General features: G+C 46.0%; 1 protein-coding gene across 1 annotated transcript; it reads left to right on the forward strand.

Annotated features, from left to right (window-relative positions):
* Positions 1-8518: 8518 nt before the first annotated feature.
* On the forward strand, positions 8519-22900 carry LOC140464563 (salivary gland specific protein SAGSIN1). Its single transcript, XM_072559795.1, has 2 exons — positions 8519-8741; positions 12183-22900. The coding sequence occupies exons 1-2, from the start codon at positions 8559-8561 to the stop codon at positions 12201-12203; spliced, it is 204 nt and encodes a 67-aa protein (XP_072415896.1). The 5' UTR covers positions 8519-8558; the 3' UTR covers positions 12204-22900.
* Positions 22901-23222: the final 322 nt, after the last annotated feature.

Below are 23222 nucleotides of genomic sequence, written 5' to 3' on the forward strand. Positions count from 1 at the left end.
TACCCCCACCCCCCCCAACTGCCCCATCCTATATCCCCACTGCCCCCATCCCATACCCCCATCCCCAACTGCCCCCGTCCCATATCCCCATTGCCCCCATCCCATGCCCCCCAACCCCCACTGCCACCGTCCCATACTCCCCAACCCCCACTGACCCTGTCCCATACCCCCTACCCCCACTGACCTTGTCCCATACCCCCTTACCCCCCCACCGTCCCTGTCCCATACCCCCCCTTACCCCGTCTCATACCCCCTTACCCCCCACTGCCCCGTCCCATATCCCCTCAGCCCCCACTGCCCCTGACCCATACACCCTTACCCCCACTGCCCCTGTCCCATTCCCCCTTACCCCCCATTGCCCCTGTCCCATTCCCCCTTACCCCCACACCACTCCTGCCCCATACCCCCTTACCCCCACACCACCCCTGCCCCATACCCCCTTACCCCCACACCACCCCTGCCCCATATCCCCTTACCTCCACACTACCCCTGCCCCATATCCCCTTACCTCCACACTACCCCTGCCCCATATCCCCTTTCCCCCCACTGCCCCTTTCCCATACCCCGCACTGCCCCTGTCCCATTCCCCCTTACCCCCCACTGCCCCCGCCCCATACCCCCCCACTGCCCCCACCCCATACCCCCCCCCACTGCCCCCGCCCCATACCCCCCCACTGCCCCCGCCCCATACCCCCCCACTGCCCCCGCCCCATACCCCCCCACTGCCCCCGCCCCATACCCCCCCACTGCCCCCGCCCCATACCCCCCCACTGCCCCCGCCCCATACCCCCCCACTGCCCCCGCCCCATACCCCCCCACTGCCCCGCCCCATACCCCCCACTGCCCCGCCCCATACCCCCACTGCCCCCGCCCCATACCCCCCCACTGCCCCGCCCCATACCCCCCCACTGCCCCGCCCCATACCCCCCCACTGCCCCCGCCCCATACCCCCCCACTGCCCCCGCCCCACACCCCTCCACTGCCCCCGCCCCACACCCCTCCACTGCCCCCGCCCCACACCCCTCCACTGCCCCCGCCCCACACCCCTCCACTGCCCCCGCCCCACACCCCTCCACTGCCCCCGCCCCATACCCCCACTGCTCCCGCCCCATACCCCCACTGCTCCCGCCCCATACCCCCCCCACTGCTCCCGCCCCATACCCCCCCACTGCTCCCGCCCCATACCCCCCCCACTGCTCCCGCCCCATACCCCCCCCACTGCTCCCACCCCATACCCCCCCACTGCTCCCACCCCATACCCCCCCACTGCTCCCGCCCCATACCCCCCCACTGCTCCCGCCCCATACCCCCCACTGCCCCTGCTCCATACCTCCCCATGCCCCCGTCCCATACCCCCCCACTGCCCCGTCCCATACCCCCCCACTGCCCCCGTCCCATACCCCCCCACTGCCCCCGTCCCATACCCCCCCACTGCCCCCGTCCCATACCCCCCCACTGCCCCCGTCCCATACCCCCTTATCCCCCACTTCATCAGCCAATCCCTGCCCTTCTCCCATTCACTGATCCTCCCTCCCAGTCACTATTGCCCTCTCCCCAGTCACCGCCCCCCCACTCCATCCACACCCAGTCACTGCCACCCCCCAGTCACTGTGCCCCCCCCAGTTACTGTGCTATCCACTCCATCCACACCCAGTCACCTCCCCCCCCATCCACACTCAGTCACCTCCCCCCCCCCATCCAGACTCAGTCACCTCCCCCCCCCCGCCCCCATCCACACTCAGTCACCTCCCCCCCGGCCCCATCCACACTCAGTCACCTCCCCCCCACATCCTCACTCAGTCACCACCCCCCATTCCATCCACACCTAGTCACTGCCCTCCTGGTACCTCCTCCCCAAGACTCTTTCCCCCCATGACCCCCAAAGCTCCCTTCCCTTCTCTGACTCAATCGCAGCGCCATCCTGTGGATTTCAGGCTCAACGACACACAAAACATTCGCTCAGAATCAAAACAGCACCACCCGATGGCGTCATGAATTACTGCAACAGACAATTTGCTGACCCTCAACTGGACTCAATGACATCCATAACGACAGGAACATTACTACGATATACATCAGTACATAATCCCTTTAGTAGCAGCAAAAGTCACAGAGTGGGACAGCTGGACTGTTCTCCTTAGATGAGAGAAGATAGACAAGATTTGACTGACAATTTCAAAATCGTGAGAGGTCTGGACAATAGATCAGGAGAAAGAAATCGACTGAGAATCTAAGAAACAATTTAATGTGATTGGCAAATCAATCTGAGGCAACATGAGGAATAAAATATGTTTATGCAGTGAGTGTAAAGATCCGGATTGTATTACTTGATGGAGTTCAACCATGAGTTTCAACAGGGTTTGTAAAAAACCTGAAGAGAACACAAAGATTAGCAACAGGAGGCTATGTGGCCTGATTGTCCTGCTCTGCAAATCAATACTATCATGGTGGGAATTGGTTTAGCTAAGTTGTCTGGATTGTTGATTTGTAGAACAGTGTGATCACCGGTTTGAGGCTACCATGAAGGACTTTCCTTCTCAATCTCTTCCCTCACCTGATATCTGGTGGCCCTCGGGTTAAATCACCACCGGTTGCTTCTCTCTAATAAGAGAGCAGCCCTGATGGTCTGGTAGGACTATGTGAAGACAACCAAAACCAACCATCATGGCTGATCCTGGGCCTCAAATTCATTTTCCCACCCACTTCCCATTTTCTTTATTAATTCAAGAGGTGGACATCGCTGGCTTGGCCAACATTTATCATCCTTGAGAAGATGGTGATGAGCAGCCTTCTTGAAATGGCTACAGCCCATAAGAAGTGGCAACAGAAGGCAGTCATTCAGCCCATTTTAAAAATTCACTCTCAGGATTTGGTGTCACTGGTTAAGTCAGCATTTATTGCCCATCCCTAGTTGCTGTTCAGAAAATGGTGAGTCTGAGTCTGCTTTGCCGGTCAATGATATCATGACCATCCGATCATCTAGCCCTCAATTCTACTGAACTGCCTTTTCCCCATAATCCTTGAATTCCTTATTGATTAAAAAAAATCTGTCTATCTCAACCTTGTACATTCTTAATGAGGTAGCCTTAACAGTCATCTGCTGTAAAGAATTCCACAGGCTCACTATCGCCTGAGAGAAGAAATTTCTCCTCATCTTTATCCAAACAAGGTGCCCATCACTCTGAGATTATGCCCTCTGGTCCTAGACTCTATCACAAGAGGAATTCACCAAGGCTCCTTAGACAGCATCTTTTAAACCACTGAAATCTACCATCTAAAAAGGACAAAGACAACAGATGTATGGAAATACCACCATCTGCAAGTTCACCTCCAAGCCACCTACCATCCTGGTTTGAAAATATATTGTTGTTCCTTCACTATCATTGGATCAACTAAATGGTGATATCTTAAAAAGTCTACATATTGCAGAGGAGGAGGTGCTAGACATCTTAAAATGCATAAAGGTGAATATATCCCCAGGACCTGATCAGGTGTATCCCAAAGATTTGTGGGAAGCTCAGAAAATGATTGCTGGACCCCTTGTTGAGACATTTGTGTCATTGATAGCTGCAAGTGAAGTACTGGAAGTGGTGGCTAATGTGGTGCCATTATTTAATAAGGGTAGTAAGGAAAAGCCAGGGAAGTAAAGAACTGTGAGTCTGATATCAGTAGTGGATACGTTGTTGAAGGAGATTCTGAGGGACAGGGATTAGGAAAAGCAAGGATTGATTAGAGATAATCAACATGGCTTTTTGTGTGGAAAATCATGTCTCACTAACTTGATTGAGTTTTTTTGAAGAAGTGACAAGATTGATGAAGGCAAAGTGATGGATGTTATCAATATGTACTTCAGTAAGATGTTTGACAAGGTTTCGCATGGTAGATTGGTTAGCAAGGTTAGATCATGTGGAATCTAGGGAGAGCCAGCCATATGGATACAAAATTGGCTTGAAGCTAGGAGACAGAGGGAGGTGGTGAAGATTTGCTTTTTGGACTAGAGGCCAGTGGCCAGCAGTGTGCTTCAAGGATCAGTGCTGGGTCCACTGTTTTTTGACACTTAAATAAATGATTTGAATGTTAATATAGGAGATATGGTTACTGAGTTTGCAGGTGACACCAAAATTGGTGTTTTGTGCACAGTGAAGAAGGTTATCTCAGAGTACAATGGGACCTTGATCAGTTGGACTGATGGGATGAGGAGTGGCAGATGGAGTTTAATTTAAGAAAGTGTGAAGTGCTGAATTTGGTAGGGTAAATCAGGGCAGACCTTATACACTTAACAGTAGGATCCTGAGGAGTGTTGTTGAACAAAGAGACTTTGGGGTGCAAGTTCATTGTTCCTTGAAAGTAAAGTTGCACGTAAACAAGGGTAGTGAAAAGGGTGTTTGGTATGCTTGCCTTTATTGGTCAGTACGTTGTACAGGAGTTGTGATGTTATGTTGTGGCTGGACAGGACATTGATTACACTACTTTTGGAATACTGTGTTCAATTCTGGTCTCCCTGCAAAAGGAATAATATTATGAAATTTGAAAAGAGTTCAGAAAAGACTTACAAGAATGTTGCCAGGATTGGAGGGTTTGAACTATAGGGAGAGGCTGAATAGGCTGGGATTATTTTCCCTGAAGCATCAGAGGCTGTGGGATGACCTTAGAAGTTTATAAAGTCATGAGAGGAATGAATATGGGAAATAGACAAGTTGTTTTTCCCAGGGTTGGGGAATCCAGAACTAGAAGGCATAAGTTTGAGGTGAGAGGGGCAACCTTTTCACACAGAGTGTGATACATGTATGGAATGAGCTGCGAGGGGAAATTATGGAGGCTAGTACAATTGCAATATTTAAAAGGCATCTGAATGGGTACATGAATAGGAAGGGTTTCAAGTAGGACTAGATCAATTTAAGGTATCTGGTTGGAAAATCACATTCTCCACCGCGCAGAAAGCCAACATCAAAGCCCCCGAATCCTGGGCCAGACCAGCATGCCACTGAAGACAGCGCAGAAGCTGCTTCAACGACCCACCTCATGGCTGCTGAAGTAGACCACCATACCAGGCTATTGGAATCCTGAGCTGGACCCACCATGCCACCAAAGGTGCTGAAGCCACTGGAACAGACTACCACACCACAGGGTCACCAGGATGTGGCCTCAATGGCCACGAGGAACAGACCATACTGCCTTAGCTGCTGCAGCTGGAACTGAGCAGCTTAACATGGTGCATCAAAAAGCATCCAAAGGATTCAGGGTCCAGATGTGAGTGTAGTGGCCTGCACAAAGGAGAAGGTGCTGAGGAACCTGAAAGGTTTGAAGGTGGTTAAGTCACTCGGACCAGATGGACTACACCCCAGAGTTCTGAAAGGGTTAGCTGAGTGATTGAGATGGCATTGATGGTGATAACTAGAATAAGGGATGAATCCAAAGGACTGGAAAATGGCTAATATGCCCCTGTTTAAGAAGGGAGAGCGGCAGAAGACAGGAAGTTATGGGCATAACCTCGGGCACTGATAAGAATTTAGAGTCCATTAATAAGGATAAGATCTCAGCGTACTCGGAGGTGCATTGTAACATAGGGCAGAGTCAGTTAAGGTTTCTCAAGAAGAGGTCATGCCTGAGAAATTTATTAGAATTCTTTGAGGAAGTAATGATCAAATTAGACAAAAGAAAGGCATTGAGGGTGCATTAGAGGTTTGGATTAGGAATTGGCTGGCTGGAAGGAGACAGAGGGTAGTAGTTGATGGTATAGGTTCATCTTGGAGTGCAGTTACTAGCGGTGTTCCACAAAGATCTGTTTTGGGACCATTGCTGTTTGTCATTTTTATAAATGACCTGGAGGAGGGGCTTCAAGGCTGGGTGAGCAAGTTTGCGGATGATACGAAAGTCGGTGGAGTGGTGGACAGCGAAGAAGGATGTGGCAGGTTACAGCCGGATATAGATAAGTTGCAGAGCTGGGCAGAAAGGTGGCAAATGGAGTTCAATGTAGCTAAGTGTGAAGTCATTCACTTTGGTAGGAGTAACAAGAAGATGGATTACTGGGCTAATGGTAGGCTACTTGGTAGTGTGGATGAGCAGAGTGATCTTGGTGTCCATGTACACAGATCTCTGAAAGTTGCCACCCGGGTAAATAGTGCTGTGAAGAAGGCATATGGCGTACTGGGCTTTATTGGTAGAGGAATTGAGTTCCGGAGTCCTGAGGTCATGTTGCAGTTGTATAAGACTCTGGTGCGGCCTTATCTGGAGTATTGTGTACAGTTTTGGTCGCCATACTATAGGAAGGATGTGGAGGCACTGGAACGGGTGCAGAGGAGGTTTACCAGGATGTTGCCTGGCATGGTAGGAAGATCGTATGAGGAAAGGCTGAGGCACTTGGGGCTGTTCTCATTGGAGAAAAGAAGGTTTAGGGGACATTTGATAGTGGTGTACAAGATGATTAGGGGTTTAGATAAGGTTGACAGTGAGAACCTTTTTCCGCGTATGGAGTCAGCTGTTACTAGGGGACACAGCTTTAAATTAAGGGGAGGTTGGTATAGGACAGATGTTAGGGGTAGATTCTTTACTCAGCAGGTTGTGAGTTCATGGAATGCCCTGCCAGTATCAGCGGTGGACTCTCCCTCTTTATGGCCATTCAAGCGGGCATTGGATAAGCATATGGAGGTTATTGGGCTAGTGTAGGTTAGGTAGGCTTCGGTCGGCGCAACGCCGAAGGGCCTGTACTGCGCTGTATTTTTCTATGTTCTATGTTCTAAAGCCAGTGGATATGATCTATTTGGATTTCTAGAAGGCCTTTGACAATGTATTGCAGTATTAGGGGCAAGGTACTGGCCTGGATAGAGGATTGGTTGACTGACAGAAGGCAAAGAATGGGAATAAAGAAGATTTTTTTTTAAGATGCCAGTCTGTGACTAGTGAGTTTCTACAGGGATCAGTGCAGCATAGTTGGCACCACAACTATTTATGATATATATTGAAGAAATAGATGATTGAATTGAGGGTATTTTGGCTAAGTTTGCAGATGACACAAAAATAGGAGGGGGGACAGATAGTGTTGAGGAAGCAGAAAGGCTGCTGAAGTACTTGAACAGGCCAGGAGAGTGGACAAAGCAGCAGGTGGAATACAATGTGGGAAAGTGCGCAGTTATGCACTTTGGTAGGAAGAATAGAGGCATAGAATATTTTCTAAAAGGGGAAAGGCTCAGAGATCCGAAGCAAAAATGAACTTGGAAGACCTAGTTCAGGATTCTGTTAAGGTTAATGCGTAGGTTCAGTTGGCAGTTAAGAAGGCGAAACCTCTGCCTGGCTTGCTTTGTTCTTCCATCTTTCTGCTTGTCTACCTTGGACTCCAATATATTGTTTGAGCAAACTGTTGCAAATACGCTATGGTTTTCTTGTGGTTACCTCTGCCAATTTGATTTTCCCAATCTATATTAAATTAAAGTCACCCATGGTTAATGTACGTCTGCAAATCTGGGAAAGTATAGGAAGCAAGTTGGGTGAGGTGAATGATTATCGAAGAATGAAAGGTTGATATTTTAGTTTTTAAAGAAATGGGAAAGAGTTTATCTGCAAGAAAGTTTGTCTATATCAGCTAAATGGCAAAGGTGAGGACTGCAGATGCTGGGAGTCAGAGTCTAGATTAGAGTGGTGCTGGAAAAGCACACAGGCAGCATCCAAGGAGCAGGAAAATCGACGTTTCTGGCAAGAGCCCTTCATTAGGAACGAAGGCAGGGAGCCTCCAGGTGGAGAGATAAATGGGAGGGGTGTGGGGCTGGGGGGGGGGGGGAGAAGGTAGCAAAGAGTACAATAGGTGGGTGGGTATGGTGATAGGTCAGAGAGGAGGGTGGAGTGGATAGCTGGCAAGGAAGATTGGCAGGTTGGACAGGTCATGAGGATGATGCTGAGCTGGAAGTTTGGAACTGGGGTAAGTTGGGGAGGGGAAATTAGGAAACTGGTGAAGTCCACATTGATGCCCTGGGGTTGAAGTGTTGCAAAATGGAAAATAGGGCATTCTTCCTCCAGGTGTCAGGTGGTGAGGGAGTGGCATGGCAGTGGAGGAGGTCCAGGACCTACATGTCCTTGGCAGAGTGGGAGGGGGAGTTGAAATGTTGGGCCACGGGGTGGTGGGGATGATTGGTGCGGGTGTCCCGGAGCAAAATGCTGTCTTAAGTCAAATCTTTCAGGAAATTGGTGACCCCATTTAATTTGTTGAAGTAACAGACAACTATAGAATAGAGAAATAAATCACATCAGGGGTTTATCTTTTTTAAGGGAAGCGTTTGCTCTGGGACTATTGAGATAGCAAAAAAATGTTATTTCAGTTGAAATTTTATTTCTTTATGGGATTATGACGATGTCACACGCATAGGGCTTTGATTTGCCACTGATTTATATCTTGGCTGGTGCTGGGGCTCAAGCACAGGCCTGACACGTTGTCATGGGAAAGTTTGATTGAAGCTGACCAACTTTGAGTGGGACTTTGGGCCGGAAGGGGTGTGGCCGGAAAGGAAGGCGGGGTGAATGACGCGATTCCGGTTTCCGGCCATTGATGCCAACCGCCCCGGGGGTATATGGCGGGATTGCTGCACCTGCTGCCGCTCACTGTAATCGGGCCGGTCGTCCGCTCCTACGGCGTCTTCTCGAAAGGTCTGAGCCGGACTCTCCTCACCTTCTTCGACCTGGCCTGGAGGCTCCGCCTCAGGTTCCCCTACCTCTACCTGATCGCCTCCCTGATGCTGAACGTCCGCCTACAGGTGGGTAACCGGACAGGAGGCGGGGCGGGGGGGGGGAGAGTGAGCTGGAATGGGGGGGGGGGGGGGGAAAGAGAGGGAAGATTGAGGTGGAATATGGGGGGGGGGAGAAAGAAGAGAGGGAAGATTGAGGTGGAATATGGGGGGGGGGAGAAAGAAGAGAGGGGAGACTGAGGTGGAATATGGGGGGGGGGAGAAAGAAGAGAGGGGAGACTGAGGTGGAATATGGGGGGGGGGAAAGAGAGGGGAGACTGAGGTGGAATATGGGGGGGGGAGAAAGAAGAGAGGGCAGATTGAGGTGGAATATGGGAGGGGGGAAGAGAGGGCAGATTGAGGTGGAATATGGGGGGGGGAAGAGAGGGCAGATTGAGGTGGAATATGGGGGGGGGAGAAAGAAGAGAGGGGAGACTGAGGTGGAATATGGGGGGGGGGAGAAAGAAGAGAGGGGAGACTGAGGTGGAATATGGGGGGGGGGAGAAAGAAGAGAGGGGAGACTGAGGTGGAATATGGGGGGGGGGGGAGAAAGAAGAGAGGGGAGACTGAGGTGGAATATGGGGGGGGGGAAAGAGAGGGCAGATTGAGGTGGAATATGGGGGGGGGAAAAGAGAGGGCAGATTGAGGTGGAATATGGGGGGGGGGAAGAGAGGGCAGATTGAGGTGGAATATGGGGGGGGGAAGAGAGGGCAGATTGAGGTGGAATATGGGGGGGGGAAGAGAGGGCAGATTGAGGTGGAATATGGGGGGGGGAAGAGAGGGCAGATTGAGGTGGAATATGGGGGGGGGAAGAGAGGGCAGATTGAGGTGGAATATGGGGGGGGGAGAAAGAAGAGAGGGGAGACTGAGGTGGAATATGGGGGGGGGAGAAAGAAGAGAGGGGAGACTGAGGTGGAATATGGGGGGGGGAGAAAGAAGAGAGGGGAGACTGAGGTGGAATATGGGGGGGGGGAAAGAGAGGGCAGATTGAGGTGGAATATGGGGGGGGGAAAAGAGAGGGCAGATTGAGGTGGAATATGGGGGGGGGGAAGAGAGGGCAGATTGAGGTGGAATATGGGGGGGGGAAGAGAGGGCAGATTGAGGTGGAATATGGGGGGGGGAAGAGAGGGCAGATTGAGGTGGAATATGGGGGGGGGAAGAGAGGGCAGATTGAGGTGGAATATGGGGGGGGGAAGAGAGGGCAGATTGAGGTGGAATATGGGGGGGGGAGAAAGAAGAGAGGGGAGACTGAGGTGGAATATGGGGGGGGGAGAAAGAAGAGAGGGGAGACTGAGGTGGAATATGGGGGGGGGAGAAAGAAGAGAGGGGAGACTGAGGTGGAATATGGGGGGGGAAAGAGAGGGCAGATTGAGGTGGAATATGGGGGGGGAAAGAGAGGGCAGATTGAGGTGGAATATGGGGGGGGAAAGAGAGGGCAGATTGAGGTGGAATATGGGGGGGGAAAGAGAGGGCAGATTGAGGTGGAATATGGGGGGGGAAAGAGAGGGCAGATTGAGGTGGAATATGGGGGGGGAAAGAGAGGGCAGATTGAGGTGGAATATGGGGGGGGAAAGAGAGGGCAGATTGAGGTGGAATATGGGGGGGGAAAGAGAGGGCAGATTGAGGTGGAATATGGGGGGGGAAAGAGAGGGCAGATTGAGGTGGAATATGGGGGGGGGAGAAAGAAGAGAGGGCAGATTGAGGTGGAATATGGGGGGGGGAGAAAGAAGAGAGGGGAGACTGAGGTGGAATATGGGGGGGGAGAAAGAAGAGAGGGGAGACTGAGGTGGAATATGGGGGGGGAGAAAGAAGAGAGGGGAGACTGAGGTGGAATATGGGGGGGGGGGGAAGAGAGGGGAGACTGAGGTGGAATATGGGGGGGGGGGGAAGAGAGGGAAGATTGAGGTGGAATATGGGGGGGGAAAGAGAGGGCAGATTGAGGTGGAATATGGGGGGGGGGAAAGAGAGGGCAGATTGAGGTGGAATATGGGGGGGGGGAAAAGAGAGGGCAGATTGAGGTGGAATATGGGGGGGGGAAAGAGAGGGCAGATTGCGGTGGAATATGGGGCGGGGGAAAGAGAGGGAAGATTGAGGTGGAATATGGGGGGGGGGGGGAAGAGAGGGGAGACTGAGGTGGAATATGGGGGGGGGGAAGAGAGGGAAGATTGAGGTGGAATATGGGGGGGGAAAGAGAGGGCAGATTGAGGTGGAATATGGGGGGGGGGAAAGAGAGGGCAGATTGAGGTGGAATATGGGGGGGGGGAAAAGAGAGGGCAGATTGAGGTGGAATATGGGGGGGGGAAAGAGGGCAGATTGCGGTGGAATATGGGGCGGGGGAAAGAGAGGGAAGATTGAGGTGGAATATGGGGGGGGGGAAAGAGGGAAGATTGAGGTGGAATATGGGGGGGGGGAAAGAGAGGGAAGATTGAGGTGGAATATGGGGGGGGGAAAGAGGGAAGATTGAGGTGGAATATGGGGGGGGGAAAGAGGGAAGATTGAGGTGGAATATGGGGGGGGGAAAGAGGGAAGATTGAGGTGGAATATGGGGGGGGAAAGAGAGGGCAGATTGAGGTGGAATATGGGGGGGGGGAGAAAGAAGAGAGGGCAGATTGAGGTGGAATATGGGGGGGGGAGAAAGAAGAGAGGGAAGATTGAGGTGGAATATGGGGGGGGGGAGAAAGAAGAGAGGGAAGATTGAGTTGGAATATGGGGGGGGGGGGAAGAAGAGAGGGGAGACTGAGGTTGAATATGGGGGGGGGGGAAGAAGAGAGGGGAGACTGAGGTTGAATATGGGGGGGGGGTGGGAGAAAGAAGAGAGGGGAGACTGAGGTGGAATATGGGGGAGGGGTGGGAGAAAGAAGAGAGGGGAGACTGAGGTGGAATATGGTGGGGGGGGGTGGGAGAAAGAAGAGAAGGGAGACTGAGGTGGAATATGGTGGGGGGGGGAGAAAGAAGAGAGGGGAGACTGAGGTGGAATATTGGAGGGGTGGGGGCGGGGGGAGAAGGGGGAGACCCGAGCTGGAATATTGGAGGGGTGGGGGCGGGGAGAGAGGGGGGCGTCCCGAGCTGGAATATTGGGGGGGTGGGGGGAGAGGGGGGAGACCAGGGTGGGGTAAGAACTGGAGATGTGTGAGGTTGATTGTGATTACTGGACGGCCAGGGTAATAATGGCGAGGGTGGGTCTGATGAGAAACTGGGTTGGCTATTGGGAAGGCCAAGCAGCTGTGATGGTTGGATTTGGAGGGTTGTTGAGAGGTTGAGGTGGTTGGATTGTGTGGGTGGGGAGAGGAGCAGATCGGGTGTTTGGGTTGGCTGGGTGAGGGCTTGCTCATGGTTGGCTTTGAGACTGGGGGATACTGAGAGTCCAGGATGGTTGCATTGGGCAGGACCTACAATTGGTGCAATTGTGTGCCTGCTGGTGTGAGAGCGATGATAGCTGAAATAATTTCAACATATGACTTTCTTTTGCAGGTCCATATTGAGATTCACTAGTTCTGAGGTGTTTTGTTAGAGGTGATCTAATACTGGAACTACAAATTTAATGCTTAATCAGTGCACACTGCCAGCTAATGCCAGCACTTCAGAATATGTGGAGTGTGGAAGAACTGGAGAATATTGGCTGTGCTTCCCATCTTGGAATTAAAGATGGCGGTGAAGGCTCTTCTTCCAATGAAAGAAGATTTGGGAATGATGCTTACGATCATGATACAACTAATGATGGTCACATATTTTGCAAACAGCCACAGGATTTTAACACTCTCTTTGGAGCAACCTTCCTGAAAAGAGTCTGGCCTGATGTTATGCTGAAGCATGTTCTGTTACTCCAAGTTGTCAGGAATGAGCCTACTCTTTTCAGAAGGTGGCACATTTTCCATCATTGTTTTGAATCAGTTTTTCAGACAGTCCATTACTCTCTAGATTTGGAGAGGGGAAAGAGAAATCCAGATGCAATGTTTACTCAAAATGCCCTGATAACTGACTGTCTGCAAAGAGCCATTCGGTCTTTAAAGATGTTTGGAATGTGGGTTTATGTAGAGGAAGTGTTTGTGCACTTTACACATTTCTGGTTGTTTGAGAGGCCATCTGACTGCAAAGCAAATTGGCTACAATTCAAGAATCTGAAAGACAAATTAAGTTTTTCACTTGTATGTGGATTCGATGTAAGGAAGAAGTGGCCTTGGGATCTGACTGGCATCTTTTCTATGTTTTGCAAATATCCAATGCATCTTGTGCAAACTAGCTGACCCTTTTATGTTTCTCAAGCTGCTGACTTTGGAGTGCATTCTTGAATAAGAAAAACTGTCGCCTGATTTGAAATGTTCACCTTGCAATGCAGTGGACATTCGTAATAAGGGCTCTTGGTCTTGCTGTTGTGTGGCATGCTTGTGCTTAAAGGTAAATTAAAGTTATCCAGTAAAAATACTGCAATTATAAGAGCTTTCCAAGTACATTTCAGTTTGTGTGTGCAGTCTTTATCTAATAACTTTGGTGTAAAAATGATTTAAGTGGCCATTTTTTCAAGTTTGGCATCTGAAATGTGGCATTGTGATGGGTGTTTTTTTAGATTTTTATATTTATCCCTGCAAAAAGAAAGAAAGGTGAAGAATATTCTGGCAGGACTATCTGACAGGCAGTCCTTCCATGACTGTATTGTCCATTGCTGAAGGGTAATCTCTGACCTATTCTCCACATCTTGGAGTCAGTATCAAATCTGTACCTTGGTGTCAGGTTCCTGAGCAATGGAAATTCCAAGGTAGTAGAGAACTTGTGAACTCAGTGGATTTGGGGCCTCTTCCTCATAATTTTTGGCAAAACACATTTCCAATTGTGTCCATCGAGACCGCCCATAAACCTTCCTTACTACTATTGAAGACTGACAGTACTCTCACCTGTTAATGTCATGGAAGAGCAATCCATTATGCTGATGATCAACCTACCAGTTTTTCCTGCTACTTCACCAAGGTGAGAACATGAAGATATGAAAACCAATTCCTTTTGCTACTCTGAGCAAATGACAATTAATTGATTTTAAGGTTTGCTTCAGTTCTACCTTTGCAGTGTAGCAGTCCACAAATAATTTTCTGGAATTCGTTGCAGGTTTATTGATTTTTGTTATGGGAGTCAAGCTTGCACAGGGATAACCGCAGCACCAGGGTGAAGGATCTGAGGTTGGTACTGTTCAAGTGTTGAACACTGGGCAACATTTTAATTATCCTTCTCGCTGACCTGAATGCTCCTATTTTTATTGTTTATGTACGCTGAGGAACAAACTGGGCCAAGTGTTGAATTAAAATATAATCACTTTGGTGCAGTTGAGAACAAAGGCGAGTCAAACGGTCAGGGCAGGCAGTGTCAAAGCAGAGAACAAGGTAGGACTGATAAATTAAACTGCATTTATTTCAATGCAAGAGGCCTAACAGGGAAGGCAGATGAACTCGGGGCATTGTTAGGAACTTGGGACTGGGATATCATAGCAATTATAGAATCTTAGCTCCGGGTTGGACAGGACTGGCAGCTTAATGTTCCAGGATACAAATGCTACAGGAAGGACAGAAAGGGAGGCAAGAGAGGAGGGGGAGTGGTGTTTTTGATAAGGGATAGCATTATAGCTGTACTCAGGAAGGATATTCCCAGAAATACATCCAGGGAAGTTGTTTGGGTGGAACTGAGAAATAAGAAAGGGATGATCACCTTATTGGGATTGTATAATAGAACCCCTAATAGTCAGAGGGAAATTGAGAAACAAACTTGTAAGGAGGTCTCAGTTATCAGTAAGAATATTAGGGTGGTTATGGCAGGGGATTTTAATTTTCCAAGCATAAAATTGGGTTAAGGGTTTGGATGGAGATGAATTTAAGTGTGTATAAGGTAATTTTCTGATTCAGTATGTGGATGTACCTACTAGAGAAGATGCAAAACCTGACCTACTGTTGGGAAATAAGGCTGGGCAGGTGAGTAAGGTGTCAGTGAGGGAGCACTTTGGGGCCAGCGATCATAATTCTATTAGTTTTAAAATGGTGATGGAAAAGGATAGACCAGATCTAAAAGTTGAAGTTCTAAGTTGGAGGAAAGTCAATTTTGATGGTCTTAGGCAAGAACTTTCAAAAGCTGATTGTGGGCAGATGTTCGCAGGTAAAGGGATGGCTTGAAAATAGGAAGCCTTCAGAAATGAGATAACGAGAGTCCAGAGAAAGTATATTCCTGTTAGGGTGAAAGGGAAGGCTGGTAGCTATAGGGAATACTAGATGACTAAAGAAATTGAGGGTTTGGTTAAGAAAAGGAAGGAAGGATATGTCTGGTATAGACAAGATAGATCGAGTGAATCCTTAGAGTATAAAGAAAGTAGGAGTATACTTAAGAGGGAAATCGGGAGGGCAAAAAGGGGACGTGAGCTAGCTTTGGCAAATAGGGTTAAGGAGAATCCAAAGGGCTTTTACAAATATAATAAAGACAAAAGAGTAACTAGGGAGAGAATAGGGCCCCTCAAAGATCAGCAAGGCAGCCTTTGTGGAGCCGCAGGAGATGGGGCAAATACTACATGAGTATTTTGCATCAGTGCTTACTGTGGAAAAGGACATTGAAGGTATAGAATGTAGGGAAATAGATGGTGACATCTTGAAAAATATCCATATTACAGAGGAGGAAATGCTGGATGTCTTGAAACACATAAGTGGATAAATCCTCAGGATCTGATCAGGTTACCCTAGAACTCTGTGGGAAGCTAGGGAAGTGATTGCTGGGCCTCTTACTAACATATTTGTATCATTGATAGTCACAGGTGAGGTGCCGGAAGACTGGAGGTTAGCTAATGTGATGCCATTGTTTAAGAAAGATGGTAAGGACAAGCCAGGGAACTATAGACCGGTGAGCCTGAAGTCAGTGTTGGAGGGAATCCTGAGGGACAGGATGTAACATGTATTTGGAAAGTCAGGGACTGATTAGGGATAGTCACCATGACTTTATGCGTGGGAAATCTTGTCTCTCAAACTTGATTGAGTTTTTTTGAAGAAGTAACATAGAGGATTGATGAGGACTGAGTGGTAGATGTGATCTATATGGATTTCAGTAAGGCGTTCGATAGGGTTCCCATGGGAGACTGGTGAGCAAAGTTAGATCTGTCAGAATACAGGGAGAACTAGCCATTTGGATACAGAACTGACTCAAAGGTAGAAGACAGAGGATGGTGGGGCAAAGCTGTTTTTCAGACTGGAGGCCTGTGACCAGTGGAGTGCCATAAGGATCGGTGCTGGGTCCACTACTTTTCATCATTTACATAAATGATTTGGATGTGAGCTTAAGAGGTATAGTTAGTAAGTTTGCAGATGACACTAAAATTGAAGGTGTAGTGAACAGTGAAGAAGGTTGCCTCAGATTACATCGGTATCTTGATCAATGGGTCAATGGGCTGAGAAGTGGCAGACGGAGTTTACTTTAAATAAATGCGAGGTGCTGCATTTTGGGAAAGCAAATCTTAGCAGGACTTATACACTTAATGGTAAGGTCCAAGGGAATGTTGCTGAACAAAGAGACCTTGGAGTGCAGGTTCATACTTCCTTGAGTGAAGAAGGCGTTTGGTATGCTTTCCTTTATTGGTCAGGGTATTGAGTACAGGAATTGGGAAGTCGTGTTGCGGCTGTACAGGACATTGGTTAGGCAACTGCTGGAATATTGCGAGCAATTCTGGTCTCTATCGGAAAGGTGTTGTGAAACTTGAAAGGGTTCAGAAAAGATTTACAAGGCTGTTGCCAGGGTTGGAGGATTTGAGCTATAGGGAGAGGTTGAATAGGCTAGGGCTTGGAATGTCGGAAGTTGAGGGGTGACCTTTAGAGGTTTTATAAAAGCATGAGGGGCATGGATAGGATAAATAGACAAAGTCTTTTCCCTGGGGTAGGGGAGACCAGAACTAGAGGGTGGTATATGTATGGAATGAGCTGCCAGAGGAAGTGATGGAGGTTAGTACAATTGCAACATTTAAGAGGCATCTAGATGGATATATGAATTGGAAGGGTTTGAAGGGATATGGGCTGGGTGCTGGCAGGTGGAACTAGATTGGGTTGGGATATTTGGTCGGCATGGGCGAGTTGGACCGAAGAGTCTGTTTCCGTGCTGTACATTTCTATGGCTCTATGAATTTGATTAACTTGCAACTGTGCAAGATACTGTAGCTGCTGGAAATCTGAAATAAAGCCACAAAAGTCTGGGGGAGAAATTGGCACTTGTCAAGACGCATCACGTTAAGGTTTCACTTTGGTTTTCATCAGAGTACTTCTGATAGTAGGTCATTCACCTGCAACATTAAGCCTGGCCTGGATTTTACAGTGATAATGGCAATGACACTGTCAGATTACTCCTCTGAACCTGGCAGTAATTTTTGGAGTGTGAAGACGCATGGTTCATTGTGGAAAGGTTGCTGTCAATGATTCTAGCTTTTCTATTCGATACACTGTTGTAACTTCCAGGAGTGATCATTAGAAATCACTGAACTGATGAAACTTTCCCCTCAAAGTGAGTAATCTTGCATTAAAGAAAAGCTTCATTGTGTTGAGTGTTTAATGTTCTCCGTTCATAATGTCAAACAGCCACTTTGGCCCTGAAAAACTAATGTTTTATTGTGAAATGTCCAATATCCCTATATTGAATCTTAAAAAAGAAACGTTCCAAGTTTTTTGCATTTTTATTTTTGAAGCGCTTTCAGCTTCTATCTTCTCATTCTATGTGTTGATCCCAGTCTTTATTCTACTCTGTTTTTTGGTTTTAAGAATTATATGCAAGTGTAAAGTATAATCAATGCTTTTAACTTGTGGTTTACTGAATGGCTTTTTTTCTAATATGGCTGCCAACCCAGCTTACTAAGTTATTTGTTCCCTCGAGCTCCCCTTTGACATAGTGTCAGATTCAAAATCAGTTTGGGCGAAAGGAAATCCCTGACATGGGGCTTGCTAGATAGTGCAGCTTCCTTCAAGGTCAGCAACAAATGCTATCACTTTCCCACTCATTGTAAAATTCCAGGCCCCTTTGGGTTTTGTGGGAACTGCATGGGCAGTTTACAATCATGATTGCTTACAACAGTTTTACAAAAATCATGTCAATGGAAGCAGCTGTGCACATGCTTCATTGCCTCAGCCCTGATGACAGCACTGAAATAAAGAATCATTTCCTGTTCCCTAATACTGCAGTAGCACCTTATTCACAAGTTTTGGATAAATTAACACATTTCTGCATTCTGTTATTGCATTTGCAATTTAAGTTATTTATCAATTTTCGTTCCTTTGCAGGCAATTAAGTTTTATTTACTGAAGACATTATGAAACCACACTAACAGCGTGTATTTAACTTGTTGCACAAATACGTTGTGCGGTTAACACAACACATAACACTAATGGTATTTTAAGGGCTCAGTATGAAGCTGCTTGTGCCTCTTGTTTTAAACCTGATACATAGAGGGTAAAAATAAAAATGCCAAATACAAGAAGTGTGAAATAGAAACCAACTTGTAAAAAAGGCTAATTGACAACAAGGAAAGCAGATTACGGTTGAAATTTGTTGAAATAGTAGTGAACGTTTCTCTTTGCAGCTTCTCTGTTTACCTGCCCCGGCCTAACACAGCATCTTGCACTCTCTGCCACTCTCACACTTACTTGTTCGAAGGCTGCTATTATAGTTCTATCTACTTACTCCAATTCTGATTTGAGTTGCTGGCTACAAAGGATTGGGGCAGGGAATATTTGTGCAGAATCAGAGGGTGCTTTTTGTCTCCGCAGTCATCCCTTCTGTTTGCCTGCTGCTTGTAGTAAGAGACTTCAGGTTCAGGGGTCTGAGCAGCTTGAGAGGTTCAAGATTTCTACTTCCATTGGGCCTCTTATACAGGCAATTTTAATTTTAATAAATTGTCCTGGTAGACAAAATCTTGTCCTCCTGGCAGGCTGATGCTTTCACTTGGTATTTCACCATCTTAAAGATACACTTCTTCCCACTTTACGGTAATTCATTTAGAGAACTAGCTACCGACAACTTTTGTTTTCAGTAAAGTATTTGTTAGTGTTTATTTTTATGTATGAACAAGCATTAGTTTTTGTTTGTTGTTCCTTCATTTACATCACTTCCTGTATAAGGGTAGACAGTTCCACAGCTGCAGGAAATCCTGACCAGGGTGCTATTTTCATTGGAGATTGTATAGCCCATTAGACCATGAAATCTGATTGTATGAACATAGGAAATATGAACAGGACAATAGCATGTCCCTTGAACCCACGCTGACAGGCTTTTGCCTTGGCTACATTTCCCCTTCATAACCCTACTCCTTTTCCTTATTTATTGGCCAAATAATGTCTCATTATAAAGTATACTCAATGACTGAACATCCATGACACTTTTGGATGAAAATTTACAAAAGCAATCACACCCTTCGAGAGAAGAAATTCCACCTCTTCCTGCTGTAAATTGCCAATTTTTCTCATCCTGAGATGATACTCTAGTTCTAGACTTTTGCAGCCATGAAAAACAGCTTTTGCTTTATCAAACCCTCAGAATTTTAACTTCATTTAGATCACCCCATATCCTCCTCAATCAATGAGTGTATATGCTTCTTCTATCCTAACTCTCTTTGGGACAGCTTACTCATTCCAAGAATCAGTCTGATGACTCATCACTACACCACTTGTGAGGCAAGTATCTTTTTGTAAGGAAACAAGTTGTAGACTTGAAGTATAGTCCCACCAAAGCCCTAGAATAATATTCTTAGCTGTTCTCACTTTGATTTGGGTCAATGGGTAGCGAATTGACATGCAGAGGGAATGCTTTTCTGCGTCTTGACTTGATTAGTTCCTGGGATGAATGACTTGTGGCTGAATAGATTAGATTGTTGGACTTTAGACGAATGAGCGGTGCTCTTACAGATATGCATAAGGTCTTGAGGGTACTGGATAGGGTGGATACACATTGGGTCTTTCTTCTTGTGGGGGGAGAGTAAGACTAAAGGGTTTGGTTAAGAACAAGCTAGAGTTGAGAACCTTTTCTCTGAGGGTTTTCTGTGGATTTTTCTTTTGTCAGGAGATGGCCGACGCTGGGCCTTTAAATTTATTCAAGGTTGTTAGACTTTGGATGGATAAAGAACCTGAGGGCATCGGAGGACAGACAAAGTGAAACTGAGACTGCAACCAAATCAGCCAAGATCTTATTGAATTGTGGAATAGACTAAACAGGCCAGATGGCCTGCTCTGACTCCTATGTTCCTTTTTTAACATACTGAATCAGTGCAGGTATTCTTGTCAATATTGATTGACATTGATGCCAATTTTACAACTGACTCTCCTTTTAATCCCAGTTCTGCGGTACATGCCTATGATGCAAATTGACATGTAAGTTTCAAAAAGTATTGGTGTTTCTATGGAAACTAATTATGAAATAAAAGCTTTTTAAAATCTTTCCTCCTTGGAAATTAAACCTTTAATTATAGAGGAAGAATGACATCCAGTCCAACTGCTTCATCTCTTTTCAATGCTATTAATTTATTCTTAACATCTTTTCAGCTTTCTTTGAGTAAACCAAGCACACGTTTTGTTGACAAATATTTACGAACATTGAAAGGTTAGGCAAAACAGTGAAATAATTTTCAAACAGAAAAAAAATTAAGGTTCAAGTGAATTGGCAGAAGCCAGGAGATAATCAGAGGAGGATGTGCCATTGTAATTCTGTGAATTGTGAAGCCATAAATTTGTTTGTATTTATGATAAAATTGTGGATATAAATGTGTCCCACAAGTATAAACCCTTCTTCCAGTGATGCTCATGGGCCGGAACTGATGGGAAGGCATAGTTGGAATGACACAGTTCACATTAATTGTGGCCATAGGAATTTAAATCAAAAAGTTAATGGGAAATAGATGCAATTGTAAAATTTAACATAATAATATAGATAATTCAACAAGATTTTATTTTGATTATTTATTCTCTCATTTTCATTGTTGGGGGTATGTACCTAGGATACTAGAAGTGCTGAAGACCCAAGCTTTAATGTGTGAGCTCAAAGTGAGGCGCAGTAACTAAACTGAACATCAATTTTAAATCCCAATCTTGTCATGATTAAGTGTTCACAAACATACTATGCTGCAAAGCTCAATAGGGCAGGAATTTGAATGAATAGCAGGTGCCCCTCCCCCATCCTGTCCACTTTCAGCTGAAGTCCAGAATGCTGAAGATAACCCCCACTTTAGTTGAGATCCACTAACACCATGGATTGAATGAACGCTGATCCTCAGTCAGGCTTTGAATTGCTCTGGGTGCAGGTATAGTTCTTTGTCAAATATTTTGTTCATATGTTTTAGATTTGCCAAATATTGTATACTTTATTATCATCCATTGTGATTTAAGTGACAAATTTAAGGATTTGTTTGGCAATCTGATTTATGTATAATTTGATTCATAATATGTACATAATTAATTTTAGAATAACTGACTGTTAGGATGAATTTTCCCTCTATTTAAAAATGTATGTAATAAAATGTACCTGTTGTCCTAAATCAAGGCTGTTGAGGCATCTGTGAGTTGTCATCTTCAAAAGGGGAGGGTGGAGGGTCTTGGGAGGAAAGGACAAGGAGCGCTGGAAAGGGGGAAATGATGATGTGGTGGGAAGAGAAATATGTGGAAAATGGACGTGAAATGACAAGGTGGGTTCTGCGTGGTGATGACAAATTGAAAAGCTATAAATTCATAGGAAAAATATATGTTCCTACAGTGCTGGCAGCTGCCTTGTCTCTAGGATGGGTCGGTATGCGGAATGCTGAGAGTCAAAGGATGTAATAGGAAAGAACACCCACTTAATTTTATCATGTTACTCTGCAAGCATAGTTTTTCCAAGATAAATGTCAGTGAAGGTACTGTGCAATGCATGCTTACAGTACAGGTTTCATAGGTCAAAGCCACATAGAAGTGTGGTAAGCTCCAGTCTGCAAGATCAAATGCGTCTCACCAGTAAACCTACAACCTAGAGTAACCAGAAGGCTACATGTGATTATCAGATGTTTGGCAGTTGCATGCTTTAGTATATTCACCTCCATTTGGAGTCAGCCTAAATGTTCAATTATCTTCACTGTCAGTGCTAGCTTTTGCAGCACTAACAACTCAAGTTTGGGTAAGAAATTTGTAATAAATATTAGTACTTCTGCTGAACTGTTACACAGGTAGCCTTTGTCCAAAGTCATATGATTTTCCAAACCTATGATCTCTACCATCTGGAACAACCTAGAAGATACACCAGGATAGCACCATCTCCAAACGCACACTATCCTGACTTGGATGTATGTCATTATTTCTTCATAGAATAAAAGCCGGGAAGTGTGTGAGAGTACTTTTACCACACAAATTGCAATGGCCAAAAAGAAGACACTCACCACTACCTTCTCAGAGGCAATTTTAAATGAGTAATACATGCTATAGATTACCTTCACTTCCTTTAGTGAAGTGAACAGATGCTGTCATTGAACAATAATGTCCATAATTGCATTTCACAAGTTTGTGAGTTGGCATTTTGCTGTGATTCATTTTCTGGAATTTAAAGCATGCAATCACAATTGAGTAGGTATGCCTGTTCTCCAATTCATTTTTGCTTCTCTGTGAAGCCTATAATTGTTTATTATTTCATCCAACTTGGGAAGGTGTTTTTCAGGAAAAACACGCCAAGCTGCTTTTGACTATAATTTCAAAACTACTGATTAGTTGGTTGGAAGAACCCGTACAAGATTGGCAACCAAACTATTTCTCTGAAAAATAAATCGCTCGAGTTTTAAAGCAGAGGAAAAAGCCCATTTGGCTTATATCATCCACATTGTTTGTGCTGCGTGTGAGCTTCCTTCTGATCCTAATTCACTTCACGCAATCCAAATAACATTTTGTTCCTTTCTCCCTTATATACTTATCTGACAATCCCACTATGTCGCTGGAAACATTTGGTTACTGAAGCAAGATATTAAACTGCTCCTGATATTCTTGGATGTGCATTTGAACTGCTACTTTTATCATGAGCAAAATCTTTTAAGTTTAAAAAACTTTAAACCTTATTCTCACTGAATAACATTGTTTCTGTACTTTCTCTAAATGTAACTGATTTTGTTTGAGAGGCCTGTAAGGGGAACTTAATCAGACCTCCGGTTATCTCTGTAATTTTAACTTCAGTTTTCTGTCTCAATAAACTGTGTGTGTGATAACTTTCTTCTGTGAATTCCCTGTAGGTTTGACTTTATTTTCTTTTGATAAGTTCTGTGTTATTTTCTTCTGGTCCAAAGCAAGTTTGTTTACAGTCAATTTACTGTCTTCTCAAAAGGTCAGGAGCTAGTTACTTTTTGTTGATTCAATTTCTTAACATATTTCACATCTGCACAATCTGGTTAATCGTCCAAAAAAGGAAACACAAGTTTTGCTCAATTGTCACCAGTTCTTCTCCAGTAAAATTTGAATATCTCAAGAAATGGTGGTCTATTTTTAAAAAAATATTACAAAACAGAACAACCAGTCTATT

This window comes from Chiloscyllium punctatum, chromosome 40 (genome assembly GCF_047496795.1).
Source record: "Chiloscyllium punctatum isolate Juve2018m chromosome 40, sChiPun1.3, whole genome shotgun sequence".
Lineage (NCBI taxonomy): Eukaryota > Metazoa > Chordata > Chondrichthyes > Orectolobiformes > Hemiscylliidae > Chiloscyllium > Chiloscyllium punctatum.